This window comes from Lagopus muta, chromosome Z (assembly GCF_023343835.1).
Source record: "Lagopus muta isolate bLagMut1 chromosome Z, bLagMut1 primary, whole genome shotgun sequence".
NCBI classification, from domain to species: domain Eukaryota; kingdom Metazoa; phylum Chordata; class Aves; order Galliformes; family Phasianidae; genus Lagopus; species Lagopus muta.
In genome coordinates, this window is record NC_064472.1 from 37,509,710 (window position 1) to 37,531,881 (window position 22,172).

The 22,172-nt window shown below is 39.2% G+C and overlaps 1 protein-coding gene across 3 annotated transcripts in view; it reads left to right on the forward strand.

Annotated features, from left to right (window-relative positions):
* PCSK5 (proprotein convertase subtilisin/kexin type 5) overlaps nucleotides 1–22,172 on the forward strand; it is a 264,954-nt gene that overhangs the window by 204,489 nt on the left and 38,293 nt on the right. For all 3 annotated transcript variants that reach the window (XM_048930511.1, XM_048930513.1, XM_048930512.1), the window contains exons 21-24: nucleotides 5,357–5,459; nucleotides 9,220–9,356; nucleotides 11,311–11,508; nucleotides 11,860–11,928. In XM_048930511.1, coding sequence (XP_048786468.1) covers nucleotides 5,357–5,459; nucleotides 9,220–9,356; nucleotides 11,311–11,508; nucleotides 11,860–11,928 — 507 coding nt within the window. The remainder of the gene's footprint in view (nucleotides 1–5,356; nucleotides 5,460–9,219; nucleotides 9,357–11,310; nucleotides 11,509–11,859; nucleotides 11,929–22,172) is intronic.

Here is a 22,172-nt window from a genome sequence, read left to right on the forward strand (position 1 = left end):
GGGACCGATTGTTTACACATTCTGATAGTGATAAGACAAGGAAGGAATGGCTTTAAACTAAAAGAGGGGAAATTTAAGTTAGGGGTTAGGAGGGAAATTTTCACTCAGGGCAGTGAGGCACTGGCACAGGCTGCCAGAAAATCTGTGTCTGCCCCATCCCTGGAGGTGTTCAAAGCCTGGCTGGATGGGGCCATGGGCAGCCTGAGCTGGTGGGTGGCAGCCCTGCACATGGCAGGGGGTTGGGACAGGATAATCTTTAAGGTCCCTTCTAAACAAAGCTATTCTGTGATTCTGTCTTCTATGATTTTGTAACTCATTCCCTTCCCATTTTTTCAAGGGGTTGTCAAATTCCACGTTGCAGGTGAGTAGCAGAAAACCGTGCCAGGCTCCCATGTTTATGCTTACACAAGTCAAGGGAGAAACCCTCATCAGCTTTCATGTCCAGGCATCCACATTATTACTAGCACCAACAGGCATTTAGAGCTGGTTTTTAAAATACAGAAAATATCCTTCTGGTGCGTACTTAGGCCTTCTTAATATACCTGACAGCTTTGGCTCCTCAATGGGCTTCTAACAACCATTGTATAATACATAGAAATGAGGTAAGAAATACACACATGCACAGGCACAAACTAATGCATACAAAAAGAAGGAATAAATCCCTTTGTGTCAGTTAAAGAGGCAGCTTTGGCTGATTTAAATATTTTTATTCAGCTGGGAAAAAGAGAGAGCTATGCGAGATAGGATAGTTGATAATGCCAGTTGCTTCACTCCTGCCTATCATGATTAAAGCTAACCTGAGGCTCTCTGTGATATCAGCTAATCAGAAAACAAAAAGGCCTTTCATATGAAAACCATGATATCACACTCAGCTCCACACACTGTTCAGGGAAGAGATTCCTGAACCCTTTCCAGGATCCTGCCTCATCCCTTGGCAGCAAGGGGCAGCAATGGCTGAACAACCAGCATCCCCACCTCCATGTGCATCCTTATTGAAGGCTTCCAAACCCCTTTCAGTGCCTCAGATCATATAACCCAAAAGTTCTGTTCCTAAAAGATCTCTCTCTTGTCCCTTCTGCTCACTCAGACAAGAAGATGGAAATGTGGTCATTGTGAAAAATGATTGGAGAATACTAAGTAGCAGGAGGCTGAAAGCTGAAGTCCAAAGTATCAGAACTGGAAATGAGGCTCAAGCTTTGTAGGACTAACGAAAATCTGGAGAGGAAATTAAATGTCACAGGATCTGTGGCATAACACTTTCAAGATGAAGTTCGGATTTCTTTCAGGTAGCAGTAACCTATCCAGTGTTAAGGGTTTGGAAGGTGAGGGATAACTCTAAGAGGAATCATCCAGATGGATTTTAATGGCTTCATGCGAACGGTTTAGTCTTAGTCCCTCATGGTATTAAGTTTAATGCATAAACTTTTCTTTAACAAAACTCAAGAAGTTGGTCGTATCTGCCAGCCAAAACAAAAAGTGTCAAGGTAAACACAGGAAGAGCAAAACTTTTCTAATGACTGAATTCTCTAGCTTCTCCCTACCAATTTGTCAAAATTAATGCAAATCAGTATGTCTTTATTTGCTTAGTGGGACATTTTTAACCCTTAAGACTGCATACAAAAGCCCAGTAACAAAATATTTGTACAGATTTCCATATAAGTAACCAAGAAAAGGACAAAACAGGGTTGCTTATGAGTTCGTTATAAAGAAAGGTCACTGACAATACAGCAATTTTTTATTTAGGAACGGTGATTAACATGCAACAAGGATATTCACACCCTCACCCAATTATTCTCCATGTGTTGCCAACATATGGTAGATTTTGGAAAGTGAGAGGGAAATAATGACTAGACAAGAGCTGTGTACTGAAGCAAAGAAGTAGCAATAGCCTGGAAATAGTGACTTTGCTTTAATCTGGGACTCAGGAGAGACAGGCTCTGGTTTGCTACTACATTCTTAACCTAACTTGATGAGCTTTGCTGCAATTCAGTGTTTGTGCCTCCAGAATGGGAGATAATCATTTTTACCTCATTTTAAAATGCACTGTACCACCTGACAGGAATTTCATGTAAGTATGCTGTTAAGGCACAGCCTAAAATCTGTCATCATTCCAATAAACTGACAACTATAACTACAGATACGTGAAATTCTACACAGAAGTCTTCCAGTTTTGAGGCATTGTTTCTGTTAACGTAACTTTATTCCTGTAATACTTTCAGTTTCCTTCTTTTAAAAAAGGTGATAAATATTTTTAAACAATGTGACAAGGAACTGACAAACAAATGAAAACTAAATCTAGGAAGATGTTAAGTAGCTGAATACTATTGCTTGAATTAAGGCACAGATGGGATGCTTTGCCAGTGGTATTTCTCCAATGCATACATTGGAGGGATAAAAAAGAAATAATACAGAAGAAAGAAAGAAAAATAAGTGACAAGACTTCATTAAGTGGTATTATCTAGCAAGATCTGTAATGAAATCTGGCAGTTAAACTGCCCTGTGGAGTGGTTTAAAATTCTTCTCCAAGGTTGCCCTTCTGTCTTACACCTTGTCTGTCTTACACCCTTCTGTCTGTCTAACACCTTGAATAATTATATATTTTTTAAAATATATTATTTAAAATATATTTATTAAAATATATATTTATACAGATACATTATATAAAAACACATTCATTAAAATATTATTTTAGCATTCAGTGGCAGACATGCTGTTCTAGATGTGAATTGCTGTTCAGAGTATCTAATGTGTAAGCAACGTGTGATGCACATTCTTATAATCACATGCTTTGAAATGCTTCAATTAAAAAACAAATTAATTCAGCAGAGAAATTATCTTCCTGGCACTATTCCAGGGCAGATAAAATGAATTACAGAACTTCCAGTGAAAGAAGAAACAAATAAATAGCAGAAGCCTTTTAAAACTCAGCGTGCTTTTACCATATGGGAGGGATATAGCCAGTGCTGAACAAGGCATAGTCAAGGTGTGTGAATTAGTGTCTCAGGTCCCACAGATAAACATAAGGGCAGCAAGGGCAAATAAACTGAAGGCAGTCGAGACTGAAGAAACAAGATGCCTTTCTAACATGAATCAGAAAACAATATGGAATAAGAAATTACTTAAAAGCATTGCACAGAGAGATTTCCTAGCTACCTAAAGTCAGTAGTATCAAGCACTGAGCCACCAGACACGCAAGAGGAATATTTTGCAGATACTACATTTTTTCATGTTTGTGCACTGTCTAGCAAAAAGCTTGCAAGAAAATATCTGAAGAAGTCGATTATCATTCTGTTGCAATAAGCATCATATTATATTTTAAAATCTCATAAAGATGCTTGAGATCATGGGATTCTAAATACAAATCACTAAGCGTCAAGAGACCTTCGCCAAGGAAAGCTGTCAGAGACCTGAAGATCTACTAGGCAGCAGGCTGCAGCCTGTATGCTGTGGTAGCACAAGACCCCTCTCACTGTCAGTCTCTTTCTAACATGTTGTATTATTACTCTTCTGGCAGGAGTAACCAAATTTGCAGTGTGGGCGGCTTCTATTAGCAGCAGAAATAATATAGGTTCTATGTTTGTCTGATGCTCACATTTACATGTAAAAAATACAGAGACTTGTTTATGTCATCTCAAAAGCCTGTTCATTTGCTCCCAGCTCCAAACTTCACAGACCAGCTTCTATGGAACACCATATTCTTGTTGTACATTATCTATCACTGGCTTTTGGCTCATTTTTTTGCCTTATTCATTTCTCCAGGAAGATGTATAAACCTTTACAAAATCAAAATTACATCTGTATCTACAGTTTGGGTACGTCAGCGTTGGCGCATTTTGTTTCAGTTTTTGGCATGATTTTCTTTCATAATTATACCATTCCTGTCTTCATAAGCATGATGATTACTATCCCAGCTTAAATCTGGTATCAGGGATATCAACTATTATAAATTTTGTTAATGCAGATTAACATGAAGTAGAAAAGGCAAGGGACAGAGAGAATAGCCAACAGTTTGTTATAAATTACTTCTTTCCTATGTTGTTTTATCCAGCAATATTTGCTCAGACAGTGCTGTTGTTTTTCAATACAAGGAACACGTTGCAACTTGACAACTCAAGCCAACTCACTACACATTTGTATTTTGACTCCTACAATTCATAGTTTATAGCAAATCTGTGTTTCCAAGTGCAGTGCAAGTGAAGAATTTCTCAATATTAAAGTAGACACAGAAATAGCAAGATTTATGTATTATACAGGACTCTGTACAAACTTTTCCATTATTTAAGAATGCAGGGACAACCAGTTCTACCCAACATACAGGCTCAATTAGAATAAATTTTCCTACAAGAGACTGACATAAAACACCCAATCTTGTGGTTTTTTTAAGCTTCTTGATGAACCCATTTGCAGTCCCCACATTATGTTATATGCAGATCTAGTATTCGTGTCAATTACCAAATCATAGAATCATAGAATGGCTTGGGTTGAAAGAAATGAATATCTCTACTGTGAGATTTATGGAAAGTATAGCTTACTAGTTAGTAACAATTCTTCAAAGAATATACACTAAATAAAAGACAGACTTTTCACCTCAGCTCTCTAAGTAATATCATGGTATTCATGTTCCTGAAGTGGTTTTTATCTAAATCTCAGTTTTTAGGCAACCATTCATACTGTATTTATTTGTTTGTTTGTTTGTTTGTTTTCCTCGAGCCCAGGTGTGCACTTGGGCACCAAATTTTCAATTTGAAGAAGAGCCTTGTCTTTCGGAGCTGAGTATTGGAACAGTGGTATGAGAGGGAAACAAAGGTGCTATAGCTAGAGATTGGGTAGCACCAGCATGTCTGACTAATGTAGTATATTCAAGTCTTTCTCCACATATAACATACCTCACATGCATGAGAATACACTGTTTATGTCTCAACTCACAATCAGGAGCACATTGGAGCTACACAAACGAAAATTAGGTAATGAATGCTCCTATGTAGCACTGTTATTAGTGCTAAAGTAATAGTGTCAACCTGAAGAATCGCTCTCTGTCAGGTTGATATGGAAAATAAAAATAAAAGTAAAACCAACCTCACACCCTCCCCCCCCCAAAAAAAAACAAACCAAAAAACAAAAAACCAAACCAAAAAACCAACAAACCAAACCAACAAATAAATAAGGGTAAAACAAATAAAACAAATAATATTTGTTTTTCTGATACTGAAGGGAAATTTGCTCATTTCAGTAATTCGAAGGGGATCTAATTTCTTTTAGTCATGAAGTTTACCAGCATGGATTGGTAGTTTGTTATTTTGCTTTCTTTTAAAATGAAAGATATGGGTTTGAAATAAACAATCTCTTTTTCCACCAGACGAATATCTTGATGATTCTCAGGAATGTCAGTTGTGTGAAGCATCCTGTCAGAAGTGCACTGGACCTGAGGTGGATGACTGCATCAGCTGCCCTAGAACAAGGTATGTGTCACCTAACAGCGTGCAACACAAAGAGCTCACATCAGCACTGGCCTGCAGAAAAAGCATGATGATCGTGGTAAACAACCAAGCCTAGAAGCTGAGAAGACAAGTATTATGTAAACAAGACAGCTGGCTACACAAGGCGTTCCTTGTTGAACCAGATTATTCCCACTGACAAAAAAAAAAATATTTTAACATGAAACAGTCTTCTTTTAATTGCCATCCATTCAAAATTGTAGCTGTGGTAATCATAAGAATGACAAGCTAACCAGCAAAAGTCTGGGGGATCTGCAGTTTTGCATACCTACTGGATTGGAACAAGGAGTGAAACATGGGCATTGAAGCTATCAATCAATAAATCTAGGAGATGCTCGTAGCACTCGAACATATGTCCCTGGTGCTTACTTTTATAACTTCTCATGAGGAGTGAGTAGATCTAGAACAAAGCTTTTCCTGAAGAACAGGAGCCTCCTGTTTTCATACTCATTTTCTGTCAATAGCTCTGACCTCACATCAGTGACTCTGGCTCCCTTGCACTACAGTCAGCTGATATTGAATTAGTAGGAAATCAGAATCTGGCCCTGTAAGGCACAGGAAAATTGTCCTCAACAATGCTACGATATGCAGTACAATTGTCTATGCTAAGGCCATAAGAAAACAGTGAAGTCCAAACAAATTCATCACTGAGGAAGCAGTGTGAATTTAATTTGTATTAATTCAGACATGGAATTATAATAGGATTTGGGGCACAATTTTGGACCCAGGATTGGATTTTTCCAAATGCATTAAAGTAGACTGTCTTTGTTTCCTTGCAATTCCTACAGTGTCATTTGTGAGTTTTACTCAGAGATATCTGTAAAACAAAGAAGGTGCAGAACAAACTAGTTGAAATGCCATTAGGTAAAGATGTTGAAGCAAAGAAAAAAAGGTCTCTATGGCCTTTTGGAGGGATACTGCTGTTCCAGCAGATTTCAATCTTTTTACTTAAGGTTTTCAAGGGCTCCCTGCGTTCCTTCTGCACATTACCATAAGCCGTTAGAAGTTGTGCTGGACAGACACTATTAAAAGAAAGAACAATGATGGGAAATCATTATGGGATGGAACCAGAAGCTAAAGAAAAGATCCTTCCAATGAACATTATTTGTTAGTTACTTGAAATAGACCAGTTGAACTGAAACAGCACTGTAAATCTTGTAGCTCTTTACAGCCTTCAATAGTGCCTATTGAAAATAGTAATGAGAGGCCATTAGATAATACAGACTAAAATCCTGTCCTCTTTGAAAAAAAAAAAGGGGGTAGGGAGTAATTACTGAAATTTCAGCTGGAGTTATCATATTATTTCATATTAAAAATCACTGTTAGATCATTTTCTTGTCTGAAAATTCATAATGCTATTACCTCTTTTCAAAAATTATGCGATAGTTCTATTGCATCTTTTGTCCACACAAAAAAAGTATCTTCATAAAATTCCTCCTCTTCCTGCATATTTGTTTCAGTTACAAAGGTTAGTGACAAGCTCTCACCGTTTGGTGTTTGTCCCTAGAAACAATATAGCAAAAAGCAAGAAAAATGTACCTTTTCTTTTATTTTGTGAACATGTTATCCTTAAAACCAGACTATGTGAGAAAACACTGTAGTACTTACATGTCATAGAATCATACAATCATCTGAGTTGCAAGGGATCCTTAAAGGTCACCTGGTTCAACTTCCCTACAGCAAACAGGGACATCAACAGCTAGATCAGGGTGCTCAGGTCCAGCCTGATCTCAAATATCTCTGGGACATCTCTAAGCCCCATCCTGGAAAGACAAGCCACCTCTGCTACAGACCCCAGCACCCCACTTTCTCCATAGGAGCATGGATTTGCTTTTCAAGAACACAGCCAAACTGGGGTCAAACTAAGGCTTTGGAGGGAATTAACAGGTCCAAAGCATGTCTAAACTAAAGGATTTAACTCCAGGCATGAACCCTGCAGGTGCTGGGATTACCAGTGACCTGGGCTGCCTCCAGAAAAGTCCTGACCAGAGCACAGGCAGCCTGGTGTGGGGTAAAAACTGTAGAACCATAGAATAACTTGGGTTGGAAAGGAACTCAAGTCTCACACCACACAAGTTCTCTAGTCAACCCTTTCCAGCACCTTACCACTCTCTCAAGTGAGAAACTTCCCTGAGATATCTAATCTAAATCTCCCCTCTTTAATTTAAAACCATCTCCTACTATGTCCTATCACTTGTGTAAAAAGCAGGTTTCCTTCCTGTATATAGCAGCACAAGCCCCAGCGTACAGTTTGCAAAAATCCTTAGCTCCCCCCCAAGCACCCAGGACTCAAGATTCTGGTGCCACCATTAGAACACATGATCAAGGTGACATAGCCCAGCTACCTCCTGTGCTTCTGTCATGTCACCCCATTTGCACAGAAAACAAGCAATGTAGAATGCAATCCACTTCAAGATCTGAATACCCATCTTCAACAGCGCCAATAGACCTCTGTGTACTACAGCCTGCACAGGACTTTCTGCCCATCAGACCCCAGAGCAGAGTGATATCTTTGCAGAATATTCTGTACATCCATAAGAACTTCTCCCTGTTTCTGTGCAGCAGCCTGCCTTCTGCCTCACAAGTCTATTTAATCAGTTCTGTAGTTCTCTCAGATACTGACAAGCCTCATGCTTTTTAGGAATGTTTTATGCAGGATGAGATATTCTTCTAAATTCACATTTCATAAGCCTGGGCATTTCCAGTCATGGTAAATCCAAAACAGTTTAAAAAATGATTTGACAGTATTGATGTTTTTCTCCTCTTCTTCCAGATTAAGTCTTACATTGACCGTAGCAATTCAAATCCATGAAGGTGTATTACAGACATTTTCAGTGACACTGCCTAGCTCCTAGGAAGTATGTAACATCTTATGGAGAGTTCCTGCAAGTGTACAGAAAGACAGATGGATTCAGTATTTGTTCTGAGATCCTGAACTATTCTCAGTTTCTCTGGAAATTGAGTCCCAAGCCCTCAAAAGCAAACTAATCAAGGGCAAAAGCAGTTGAGAATGGGAGAGTTCTCTTCTCTCTAATTTTTTCAATTCTGAAAGCACTTTCAAATTCTAGCCTACTTGTTTTACAGTCTTTTAATAGTTATGTTGGCATTGATGTTTTTCTTCATTTCACTCGAAATAAAACCAGAAGAAACTGAATAGTGTTAAAAATGGACTAGAAATTTTTATCACAAAAAAGAATACTGCAGCAGATATTTTGTTATGCAGCAGGACATTTAGTAGCAAAACCACTAAATATCTGCAGACATGCAAGTAAAAAAAAACATCTCCTAACTGCTAGGTCTCACTTGATTTCATATGCAAAGTCAATGTACTGAAGCCACAGTTCAGTTCGCAACAAGCCTTCAAAGCAAAACTAATAGGAAACTTCAACAGATGATAGATCATTCCTTCACAGAGAAAGACCTAGTTAGTCTTAATTTCCACAGACGTAAGTGACCACTTCAGAGATTGTGGTAGAATGACGTTTAGGTCTAAGACCAAAGGCTAATTTTTCTAGGAAAATATTCCAACTCACTCCTGAAGTCCAAATTTGATTGACCTTTTCCTCAGCAAGTACCGTGAATACGACTGGGAAAATGAAGGAGTGACGTGAAGACACCTATAATAGAATAAAGGAAGAATATCTTGTTTTTCTTGTAATTTTGTTTTAAACGTAAAGAAAAAGTTGCAGCTGAATTTTAATTATGCCTCTCTGTTCCTCAAAAGATTCTTTGACAACGGTCGTTGTGTTATGCAATGCCCCAGGGGAAAGTTTGAATTCAAAAAGCAATGTCATTTGTGCCATCATACCTGCCAGGACTGCAGTGGAAGTGAACCTAACAAATGCACTGCTTGTGGAACAGGTGAGAAAGATATCTTGCCTTTTTTTTTCCCTTTGCTTGGCATTCAGGTTTCCTTTCCCCTCTGCTGTCAGAGCCAGTCGTTAAAGCCAGTGAAATAAACATCACTTTTCTACTGGTCTGCATCATTATCATGTATTAACACTGATGAGTGCTGGAGCTTAAAAGCTTTTTTGGTTGTTTGTTTCTTTGTTTGCTTTTTAAAGAATGTAAGAAAACACATCTCTGCATTGTACTTACATCCTTACTCAGTCCCCTCTGTATGTTTTGAATAGGATCTGTGGTAACAGAATTCAAAGTATTAACAACTGAAAAAGGGACAGAAGCCCTACATAAGTTGCTTCTACAAAATGAGGAAACCTCTCCCAGCCTCTACAAAGCATGTGCTTCACTGAAATAGGGCAAACCTGTTGCACAATCATGCAGAGAGATGAGGTGCTTTCCAAAACATGTTTTGGAGAAGGCCAGGAAACCATCATGGCGAATTCTACTACTGTGTCTCTACAGCTACAGAAATAGGGCCTAGAAAAAAGCCACTGACACACACAGTAATTTGTCTTTTTGACAGTTCTACAGAGCTTAAGTTGAGGCAGAAAGTAATGTAATTAACTATGTAGTTGTTCTAAAAAGCTACTCTTCTCCTTGTGAAGATCCAATATTGTCTACAGTATAAAAATGAGTATTCCCTGTCACCTCTCTAATGCCTGATGGGTAAAGAACTTGAGGCTATATGCAAATAGCAAGAAACTCCTGGAGATGAGTATTGGGAATTTAACCTCCAATTCATTTAGGAAAAAGAAATTTGTAATTTCGGGATGACTTGGAATTCACCTCCTTTTTTCCTTTTTTGCTGCTTCTTGAAGTACACTGTGAGTCCTTAATGCCCCAGGATTTGTTTGGTAATAAGTGCCCAGGATATGAGAAAACACTAGCATAATTGGTACTAATTAGACATACTGATGAGATTGATGCTCTTGCTTGGGGAACTGCACCTATAAGTGAATAGACCGTGTTTTCAAACAATTCTTCTGCATGACAGAGCAGTTTCTATTATTCTTCCCCAAGTCTAAGCCTGTGGTGAACAGTAATATAATTTCTGTATTTCTGTGTCAAGAAGTGAAGATCTCAAAGAAATTCACACTCTGAAGAAGCTAGAAAGATTACTGTGGATATTTGTACCTGAAATGTAAAAGGGACACAGTCTGTGTCGTTCTTGTGTGGTACAATAACTATTCCCTATTGCAATTCCTTTCTCTGAAGCATCAAAAATAAATAATGACAAGTGAATACCTAGGCGACTTTATACATAAGTAATAAAATACACTTAGCACAATTATATATGCAATTTTTACTCTAGAGTAGATCTTTGCATGTTGCAGTACATGGCACATCGAGCTACAGGTGCTTCCACAGACTTTGCTGAGTTCCCATGCAGTAGAAATTTCTGTTTCTCTGATAGCAAACAGATGCACACTTGCTACTCCGATTAAAATCAAAACATTTCCAGAGCTTAGCTGTGACTAGGATGAGGATTACATTTTAATCTACTATGGAAACAGACTGATCCTTTTGAAAGGTGAAGTGGGCAGATTTGCTTTCATAATGGTGATTTTACATCTACTTGTGCAATATAGTACAAATCCTTCTACTATGTTTGCTGCAGAGGAATTTTGGGAACCAAGTATTGGAAATCTCTTGATCCTTATTTGATTAGATTGGAGGATGTAAACAGCGATGATTCACTAGAATAACATTTTTATGTCACAGATCTCCAAGAGTGTGCAATATCTGAGATCCTGAAAGTTTTGTAAATTTTAGTTCATCTCGTGTAAAATTGAACACATCATGGAGTCTTCAATACTAATTCACCATCACCCAAAGCACTGGTGGCTTAATACTGCTTCTACTGTCAAATGTCCTGTGTTGCTGACATCTTCTCTGTTTCTTTGTGGCACAGATAGACGAGGGATGGAGCGTTTTCTGTACCGTGGGGAGTGCAGAGAAAGTTGTCCCCCAGGTCACTACCATTCAGAGCACACCTGTGTGCCCTGCTCTAGTCACTGTGAAGTGTGCCTGAATAGTAGACACTGCAAAAGATGTACCAGAGGATACTATCTTAACCAAAATATATGTCAGAAGCATAGCTGTAGAGAAGGTAAGCATCCTCCAGTAGAAGGGAAAAATACTCATTTCAAACTGTTACAGAAATACAGTTTTTGATTCCTGCTTTGAAATGCACAATCACATCTGATCCTGAGCTCCTTAACTCCTGTTCTGAATCTCTTCTAAATCTGTGCAAATGAAAAATTGAAATCTTTTCTTCAAATTGAGTAGGAAAACTTTTTTTTTTTTCTTACAAAAGAAAAAGTGAGAAAATAAATTCCTGCACATCTTTCTGATTTTTGGATTTGTATAAAATCTGTTTCCAAGAGCCTTGCTGAGTGCTCACACACAGTGGCCTTTCATTACCAGTATTAACAAAAAATTTGTTTCTTTCAAAATTCAGGTGAATTGGAAGATCCTGATACTGAAGACTGTGTGCCTTGTTCAGAAGGATGTCAGAACTGTCAATTGGGTATGTAGTCTCATTACAAACAATTCTTATTCTTAAGGTAGCTACAGAATCATAGAATATCTCAAGAATGAAAGGACCCTCAGAGATCATTGAGTCCAACCCTGGCTCCACACAGGACAACCCAAAATTTGTCCAAACACTTCTTGAACTCTGGCAGCTTGGGACCATTAGCACTGCCCTGGCGAGCTTGTTCCATGTCCTCCACTCGCTGGTGAAGAACCTTTTCCTGATATTCAACTCGACTCTCCACTGTTCCCTGCCGCTGTCACACAGAGCAGAGCTCAGCGCTGCCCCTCCGCTCCCTGCGAGGAGCTGCAGCCGCCATCAGGCCTCAGCCTCCTCTACTCTGGGATCAAGAAACCAAAGGACCTCAGCTACTCTTCATACACCTTGCCCTCTTTTGAAACCTTCCTATGGATGCTCTCTAATGGTTTTATGTTCCTCTTACATCGTGAAGCCCGGTGCTGCACCCAGTGCTGTAGGTGAGGCTGCACAGCACAGAGCAGAGCAGACAGCCCCTCCCCTCGCCCGCTGGCAGTGCAGGGCCTGCTGCACCCCAGGTACGGTTGCCCTTTGGGCTGCCAAGGCACACTGCCGGCTCATGTTCCTCTTGCTGTCACCACAGCTCCCAGATCCCCGTTCCACAGGGCTGCTATCCAGCCTCTTTTCTCCCACTCTGTACATATATCCGGAGTTGACATGTTTCAGGTGCAGAATATGGTACTTGCTCTTATTAATCTTCATCTGATTGGTGATTGCACAGACCTTTAATTTGCGAAGATCTCTCTGCAAGGCCTCTCTGCTCTTGAGGGAGCTCTTCCACATGTAATGTTTTCTTCAGACTTATCCAGAATACCTTCAAGTACTGTATCTAGGTCATTTTAAAAGAGCACTAAAGAGAACTGGCCTCAAAATGCATCCCAATAGTGACTGGCTGCCAGCCTGGTTGCCTTTAGTCCACAAAGAACTAGACACCATTGCATTCTCTTACCAACTAAACTGCTTATTTTTCCAGTATATTTATTTTTTTTTATATCAATTCTAAATTCTATCACCAGCTTAAATAAGACTTTGTATTAGTTTAGCTGTTAAAGTTCACAGCTTATCTTTTTCTACTGGACTTCTGGTCTGGTAACTCATACGATAAAATGTTTGACAACCCTTGTCACCAGGCATTTCACAAAAGTTCTGTCAGCCTAACATCTTCCTCTGACTGTACCTGTACTTTCTTTGTTGCTCTCCTGTTCTACATGACTTTTCAAAGATGATAGAGATCAACCTGACAGCCACTTTTGCCAGCTCCCTCAGAACTCACATGTGCATCCCATTGTGGCCCATGGATCTGTGTGCGTTGAGTTTGCCTAGATGATATCTGACCAGATCTTCCTTTATCAAGAGAATGTCTTCTTTTTCCCAGGCTCTCTTTCTTATCACCTGAGTCTGGGATTCCTGACTTCCGCTCTTAGCAGAAACAAAGAAAACATTCAGTAATTTCACCTTCTCCGTGTTCTAATTTATCTCTGTCCTCATGAGATCATCTCCTAAACCATGAATATCCACTATTTTGGCTTTCCTGGCCCACATTAAATGGAGAAGGATTGTCTTGCACCAGTGCTTCAGTTGTTGCTCACTCAGTTGTTGCTGAGTAATGGGTATGTGCCTGGGCCAAGCTGGGCCACTCAGTGGGGAAAACCTGCTGTCATGATGGTGCAGGGCAGGGGGTGGAGCTAATTAGTAGCTGTCCCAGGATGTGTTTAACCCACAGGCCACAGGTTGAACATGCCTATCCCAAATCATCTCCAGTCATAATATTTGTTACATATTTACTCCAGGTTTTACATTCAAACCTCTGATTTGAAAAAGTTCTTTTCAAAAACTTAAAAGATCAACAGAATGGATGTAAGTAAAATAAAGACTTAGTAAGTTAGCTTCCACTGCTAAGTGAAGTCAGAAGGGTTAGAATGCCAGAGTCTGGTAAGGGCATGCTATTAAGAAAACTTCTTGGCAGTTATGATGTATATATTACTGAGAGTTTATATAGGTTGGTTTAATGTTAGCTGTATTTGGAACAGAAACACAGCAGTGATATAAAACCAGGATGCCAAACAGATTTTGCAAATTACCATGTGTTCCTGAAATAAAGCATGACCTATAAACTTCAGGCTTAAAACAAATCAGGTAGAGATGTTGTTTGTGTTTCTGCTCTTAATATTAATGTGATTTCTGGCATATCAGTAACAATTCACAGATAAGATAAGGACAGTAATAGCTTTCTCATGTCTCATAAGAAACTTGATACATTTAGAGACACCTGTAAAAAGAAACATCTGAGCTGCCTTTCTCTTAGGAAAAAAAATGTTTAAATTTGAAAACTGTGAAGAAATTCCATTGCAAAAAAAAATAATACTAAAAAGTAAAAGAAATGAAGTGAAGGAAAGAGAAAGGAAGAGAAAGGAAGAGAAAGGAAGAGAAAGGAAGAGATAGGGAGGAAGGGAGGAAGGGAGGAAGGTGGGAAGGAAGGGGGGAAGGAAGGGGGGAAGGAAGGAAGGAGATAAGGAAGGGGGGAAGGAGGGAAGGAGGGAAGGAGGGAAGGAGGGAAGGAGGGAAGGAGGGAAGGAGGGAAGGAGGGAAGGAGGGAAGGAAGGAGGGAAGGAAGGAAGGAAGGAAGGAAGGAAGGAAGGAAGGAAGGAAGGAAGGAAGGAAGGAAGGAAGGAAGGAAGGAAGGAAGGAAGGAAGGAAGGAAGGAAGGAAGGAAGGAAGGAAGGAAGGAAGGAAGGAAGGAAGGAAGGAAGGAAGGAAGGAAGGAAGGAAGGAAGGAAAGGAAAAATATAATAATCACACACATTTGGAATCAAAATTATATAGTTTACACATTGAAGATTAGTTTTTCATATACAAATGCATGTCAATTTAATTAATTGAGATCCTTTTATGTATTTATAAGCATAGGATCACTTACAGAAACTGTATGAACTAAAAAAGGGATATCAGACCAGAAGAGATAGCTATGCTGTCTCAGAACAGAGCTGCCTTCAGTAGGCCAAATGACAATTAATTTTTGGCCTTTTTGTTTCTTTTATTTTTCATGTAGCACCAGAAAAAAAGATTGAATCACTGCCTTCATTTTCAACAGTGCCTATCATTTTGGGGCAATTGTCCAGCTTTGTACTAACAGCTGAGTAAGATCTACTCTGTTTTATCATGCTGATAACTTTTGCAGACAGAGCAAACAATGGAGATGTGTAGTATGAGAAGCCTTGATCAATAGCAACCCTATGGATAGATAAAGACATAGGTACTATACTTCTAGATCACTTTAATACTTTATATCCTGTGCCATATATTTCACAGAAGTATGCAAAACTTACCATTTAAGTTACACTGCTAGTCAAGCTCACCAGCATTAAAGATGCTGGAGAAGATAAACAGTATCTATAATATTGTCTCAGATCCTCAGAAAACAATGTAAAAACTATTCATTTTCCTCCAAGTTTGTTTGTTGGTGGTTTTTGGGTTTTGGTTTTTTTTGTTTGTTTGTTTTTGTTTTGTTTTTTTGTTTGTTTGTTTTCAGAGCTATACATCTTTTCTGTATCTAGACTAAGACTGTAAGTCTAAGGGACATTTAGAGTGACAAACTCTAGGACAGGTATAGTCTTTGTTGCTTTACATAGATTATGTTTTCTCATGTTTTCTTTGGAGGATACTTCTCTCTCTAATTCACTCCATTAATTTGGGGGCTACTCAAATCTTTAGGAGATAAAGAATCTTTAAAGGATCTTGGAAAATGGGAGAAATTCCTGAGGACTGGAGGAAAGCCAGTGTCACTCTAATCTTCAAATAGGGCAAGAAGGAGGATCTGGGAAACTACAGGCTGTTCAGCCTCACCTCTGTCCCTGGAAAGGTGATGAAAGAGCTTACTCTGGATGTCATCTCAAAGCAATGGATGAAAAGAGGGATATCAGGATTGGTCAACATGGATTCACCAAGGGGAAATCATGCTTGACCAATCTAATTGCCTACATGAGGTCTTGACCAGACGGATAGACAAGGAGGAGCAGTAAGTTCTGCCAACCTTGACTTCACCAAGGCTTTTTACAATGTCTCTCATAACATCTTTGTAGGTAAGCTTAGGAAGTGTAGGATGGGTGGATGAACAGTGAGGTGAACTGAGAACTGGGCCGGCTGTTTGTCAGAGCTCAGTGCTTTGTGATTATCAACAGAGACTTTTTAGAAGCCTGTAACTAGTGGTGATCCTCAGGAGACACAGAATCATAAAAGTGCTCAGTTGGAAAAGACATTAAAGATCATCAAGCCCAACCATGACCTAACCATATTACCCTAGCTCTAACAACCCACCTGAACACCACATCCAAAAAGTTTTTAAACACATTCAGAGATGGTGACTCAACCACCTCTGTGGAGAGTCTATTCCAGTGCTTATCAACCCTTTCTGTAAAGAAGTTTTCCTGGTATCCAACCTGAACCTCCTCTGGAGCAACACGAGGCCATTTACCTTATCCAGTCACCTGTCACCTCTGAGACCAGCCCTGCTCTTTCTGCAATCACCTTTCAAGTGTTGGAAGAGAGCACTAAGGTTTCCCCTCGGCCTCCTTTTCCCCAGACTAAACAGCCCCCCAGTTTCTTCAATCACTCCTCGTAGGGCATATTCTCCACACCCTTCACAAGACTGGTTGCCCTTCTTTGGACCGACTCCAGTACCTCAATGTCCTGTCTGTACTGAGGTGCCTAGAAATGAACACAGTACTCAAGGTGGGGCCTCATCAATGCCTAGTACAGGGGCAGAATGATTTCCCTAGTCCTGCTCATGACACCATTCCTGATACAGTTGGGTCTGGTCTTGTTCAATATCTATTTTCACCAATTATCTGGATTGACTTGGATGAAGGAATAGAATGCAACCTCAATAAGTTTGCTGGTGATAAACTCCAGGAAGTGTGGCTGACACACCAGAAAGCTCTACTGCCATTCAGTGAGACCTGGACAGGCTGGCGAGTTGGGTGGGAAGAAACTGTCTGATTCTGTGGCAGACACCATTCTTCCTACAGACACTGTCAAGTCCTGGAAAAGTACGTTACTAGAAAATTGCCTTAAACTGCACTAATTTTGTAAGGACCTATGGCTTTGTATGCACAAAGCAACTGCCAAAGCAGTGGCTGTGCACAGTAGGGTTCCCTTCTTCTGTCCACATTTTCCTGAAAGCATCTCACCATACTTTCTGCCATGCTAACTGAACTAACATGCAGACCACATCCCATGAGATTTGAAATGCAGGCTTTTGTACATGCATTGTAATTGGAAGTAAGACACTAAGACACTAACAACAAATGAAGTTTTAAGGTGACTTTATTATGTTTTAACCTAAATTTGTGCAATCTGCATTCAAATACATTCCTACTGCTTCGCAAGTGAGTACATGAAAAATGAGCCTCAGAAAGTGTGCTGAATACATTTTAATATTATGATGCTTATGGCTTGGGTATCAGTTTTATATCCCAATCAGGGGGGACTCTGAGCCTACTGTCTAGACCTGTAGTGAGTTATTGCTCCCCCTCATTCAGATAGATCCAAAGGAACTGCGTCTTCATCTGACAGGATCATCAGGCCATGATTAAATATGAACGACTTGTCTTCTGATGGGCACCAGAAACCACCTTGAGTTCTCAAAAATTACATCCAGTTTCCTCAACAGAGTCATCATTTGAAAGAGAAAGTTCATCTGAGACAATGTGATTAAGTAGGGCTCACAACGTGCTGCTGCAGCAGCTGCACTCCACCCTTCAGCACAGTTATTCCCACTCCAAGCTTTAGATCACTTCAGAATGTTGCCAATACCTTCTTCAGACTCTTAAAACTTAATGAGTGTTTGGAATTTTTTCAGAGTCAGCTCTACCATTTTAAAAAACAGTCACCAATAGGCCCATTCAGGACAAGAGAATATCACTAACTTAAAACTGCAGATTACTAAGCCATTTAATATAAATATTTTAAGAGAATTGCAAAGACAACACAGTAGAAGAGCATAAAAGCCCTGGTTGTTATTAGCTGTGCCTAAAATACAGTGTATGGAGCAAAGTGTTTTCTCAACTTCTTTCAGATCTCTTTCTAATCATTTGAATTCTACTTACCTTTTTGCATCTGCACAGCATGCAGACACGCAGTACAAATACCTATGAAGACAAGTGACAAACTTCCTTGATATGAAATATCTACTGACTTGTGTATGTACACTTCAAAAGCAGAAACAGACACACAAGTAACAATGCTAAGTATGAGCATCTAGTTCATTGTGGAGATAAATATTTTCAACACACAAAGCTCAACAATATCACTCATAAATTCATGGCAGGTTGTGGATGCTCTGTCCCTAAGGTGCTCAAGACCATGTTGGATGGGGCCCTGGGCAGCCTGGTCTTGTACAGAACTGGAGGTTGGTGGTTCTGTCTGAGGCAGGGGAATTAGAACTTGATGATCCTTGGGGTCCCTTCCAACCCAAAGCATTTTATGGTTCTTTGATTCTGTGATTCTATGATAATTCTTCCTCTCAAAGGGGACTTTGAAATTCAAGCTTTGTCTCAATTTGTTTGCATTTCTGACAGTGCCCTCCCATAGGGTGACATATTCCCTATCCAATTCCTGTTCAGCTTCTGTCTGATTCAATTCCACTCAACTCACCAGACATTTGAAAGTATGACATGTTACAATATGAATGCTTCTCAAGGTTTCCCAGAGATTACCTCATCTCTGTGTAATAAAATACCACGTATTCCATTCCTTCTGATCTGTCCAGGTTTTTGCAGAGAACAGCACAACATGGCTCTTGCAACATTTACAGCAGGATTGTTTTCAAAGGCTAACACTGAGAATAAAATGCTCCTTAGTTTGGGCATAGAGTGGTGCAGATAAAGATTTTCAGAATAGTCATCATGCTTTTCTCTTTTCAAGATATCTTACAAAAAAATATTAACACTGAAGCTTGTGAAACCACAAGAACCCTGAGATTAAAAGTCCTCAAAGTAGGCATTTAGGCTCCAATGCGACTCTTCTCTTTAGCAAGATAAAGCCTCAGCAACTCTCAAAGGTCTTCCAGAACCAAACTACTTTGTTTAGTCTGGGGTACAAGGTAACAAACATACAGCCATAAAGGCAGGAAGTGAAACTGAGTAAATTATTCCACAAGATCTATAAAAATACATTTCAAGATGGGAGAAAAAATATGAAATTTAAGGTAGCATTTGAGAGAAAAACCATAACTGGAGAAAATTTAAAGAATATATGAGATAGCTCAAGTGTAGCACTGTGAATAGATTCAAGTTCACATGTACAGACTGGGGTTCTGGCAGCTGTGTCCATGATTAATAATAGTTTGGTTCCCATAGAAACATAAGTGGCACACAGGAAATCTTCATTTCTTCAAATCTTCCCTAATGATGACTGGAGACCAGCTTTCAGAATACCAGAAAAAATTATGATAAAGATTTCTTTTTTGTCCAAGAGTAAATCTTCCTCAAGAGGTCAATCTTGCAGGATGGGTTTTAGATTTGCAGATAATAGGACTCATTTCCACAGACTTCTGGTGTGAGAATATGCAATCTGTACAAAAAGAATGCCCAACAATATTTTGAACACTTCTTTGATTATCGGTATTGACATTTCAGAAAAGGCAGAAAATCACATTAGAAATTTGTCTTTCCCATCTACAGGCAGAAGGTTCATTTGCACCCTGAAGGTATAAGATGTATATACATATGTCTTTGAAAATCTTATTTATCTGAGAAAGGAAATGTCTTTTGCAAAATCCAGACTTGGGGATCAGTGGAAAAAATCCATATATAAGATTGAGCTATGACTTTTACAAGTATGAGCATACAATCTGCTGAAATTGCACAGATGCCCCTATGAGTAGTACAGTCAGGGCAGTAGTACAAATTCTGGGCTGTAAGAAACCGGATGAAGTTCCACAAAAGCAAGTGTAGAGTCTTGCACCTGGGAAGGAATAATTGCCTGTATCAATACAGGCTGGGGGACGATCTGCTGGAAAGGAGCTCTGCAGAGAGGGAGCTGGAGGTCCTGGTGGAAGAAAGGTTGGCCATGAACCATCAGTGTGCCCTGGTTGCCAAGAAGGCCAATGGGATCCTGCAGTGCATTAAAAGGAGCGTGGCCAGCAGGTCACAGGAGGTGATCCTCCCCTTCTAGTCAGCGCTGATCAGGCCTCACTTGGAGTACTGTATTCAGGTCTGGGGTCTGTGGTACAAAAAAGACAGGGATCTCCTGGGAAGAGTCCAGCAGAGCCACAAAGATGATAAAGGTCCTGGAGCATCTTCCCTGTGAGGAAAGGCTGAGTGAAATGGGTCTGTTCAACCATGAGAAAAGAAGACTGAGAGGTGATCTAACTAACGTTAATAAATAGCTTATATGTAGGAGACAAAAAGAGGACAACCTCTTTCCAGTGGGTATAGGACAAGGGGAAATGGCCATAAACCGAAGTATAGGAGGTTCCACACCAAATGTGAAAGAACTTCTTCACAGTAAGAGTGATGGAGCACTGGAATGGTCTGCCCAGAGACATTATGCAGGGTCCTTCTCTGGATGCCTACCCGCACAGCCTGCTGAAGGGAGCTTGCTTTGGGAGTTGGACTTAATGATCTCTAGAGGTCCTTTCCAACCCCTACAATTCTGTGAATCCATAATTCTGTGAATGATTGTCTTGTTTGTTGGCAAATTTCTCTCCCCTCCCCCCTCCAATTCCTTGAGTTAAATTGAAATTAAAATAAATAAAATCAAATAATTTAAGCAAATTCACTTTAATATGTTCTTGTTTCAATTATTTGGGTTTGCACAGGGCTAAAGCTCTGTGTTCTGATCTTTCAAGTTAGGAATTCTATTTAGGGAACAATTTATTCACTGGAGCAAAGCAAATCTTTGATTATCCTCACAATGAGATGTTACCCACATGATTATAGCCTGAGTACTATTTTTCTTGTTAATAGGGGGTCTGTGGCATTCAGATGTTCAAATCAATACCAAAACTAATTTGTATTGATGTCCATTTTGCAAACTTAGGATGTCTGGCTTTTCTACTGGTAGGAGAGCACTCTTTGGGTAATGCTACTCACCCAGAGGAATTACCTCCCCAGTAAGAAACTATTTGAAGATTAGTGACCATCTCAGTTGGTTCTGACAATGCTGCTCAATGCACAGGATGTCCACTTTTTTGGTTCGTGGCTTTTAACACAAAGCTTTCATACCGCTTGCAATCATCACATCGCAGGTGGAGAAAACAGCCAATAGAATAACAACAGAAGATAACACATCAGCTGAACAACAGACTAATCTCTAAACAGCTACACTGAACATCCTCACTTAACTGTTAGATAGTACTATTGTTGATGTTCAAATTTCATTTCTGTTGAAATCCACTTATGTTTTATTTTATTAAGAGTGAGAATAAAACACTAGTTCTTCCCTGAAGCTATGTAAAAAATAACATCTCTGGTATCACAATTTGGACATTCACTTGAGGTGTAAGTCTCACAACAGTATTGATCCACAACATTTAGTGGAGAAGTAGGGCACTGCAACCACACATACAATTTTTTTAAAAATATTTTCAGTTGCTTAAGCTATTCTTGGAAATTTCTTCCAAAACATTATGCGTGTATCAACAAACATATGTACAAATGTTGACATATTTATCAACATTTTAACTCAGTCATATGAACCATGGAGCTGTTTTGTGGAATCCGTGTTATAATGCTGATATTTGGTTTCACTTCATTTTATCTGGAGGTCATTCCTACTTTTAACTACAACATATTAAAATTTTCTTTTGGACAGGAAGATATGCCTCTTTTCCTTTGATTTGTCAGTGAAATACAGTAAAAGCAAATATTTCTCTTTTACAGTAAGATAATTGAGTTTAGAGCTGTGTGACTATTTCATTTAGTCAGCTTTACAGCTAGTTACTCAGGACGATCTGATTTTGTTTTTCTTCATTTGGATACCAATTAAAAGTAGCTTTAAATTAAAACAAAAATTTACCAAAAATAGAGGAAAGTCTAGTGAAAGTATTTTGGGTTTTTGTGTTTGTTTGGTTTTTTTTAGTTTTTCCTTTTTGCTTTAAGAATGAATGTATTTTCAATTTATTAAATCACAGTTATGTTTTCTGGCCTAAGAAACTACTTTTCACCCCTTTAAATCTAACTGACATAAGAATTCAGTTTTTC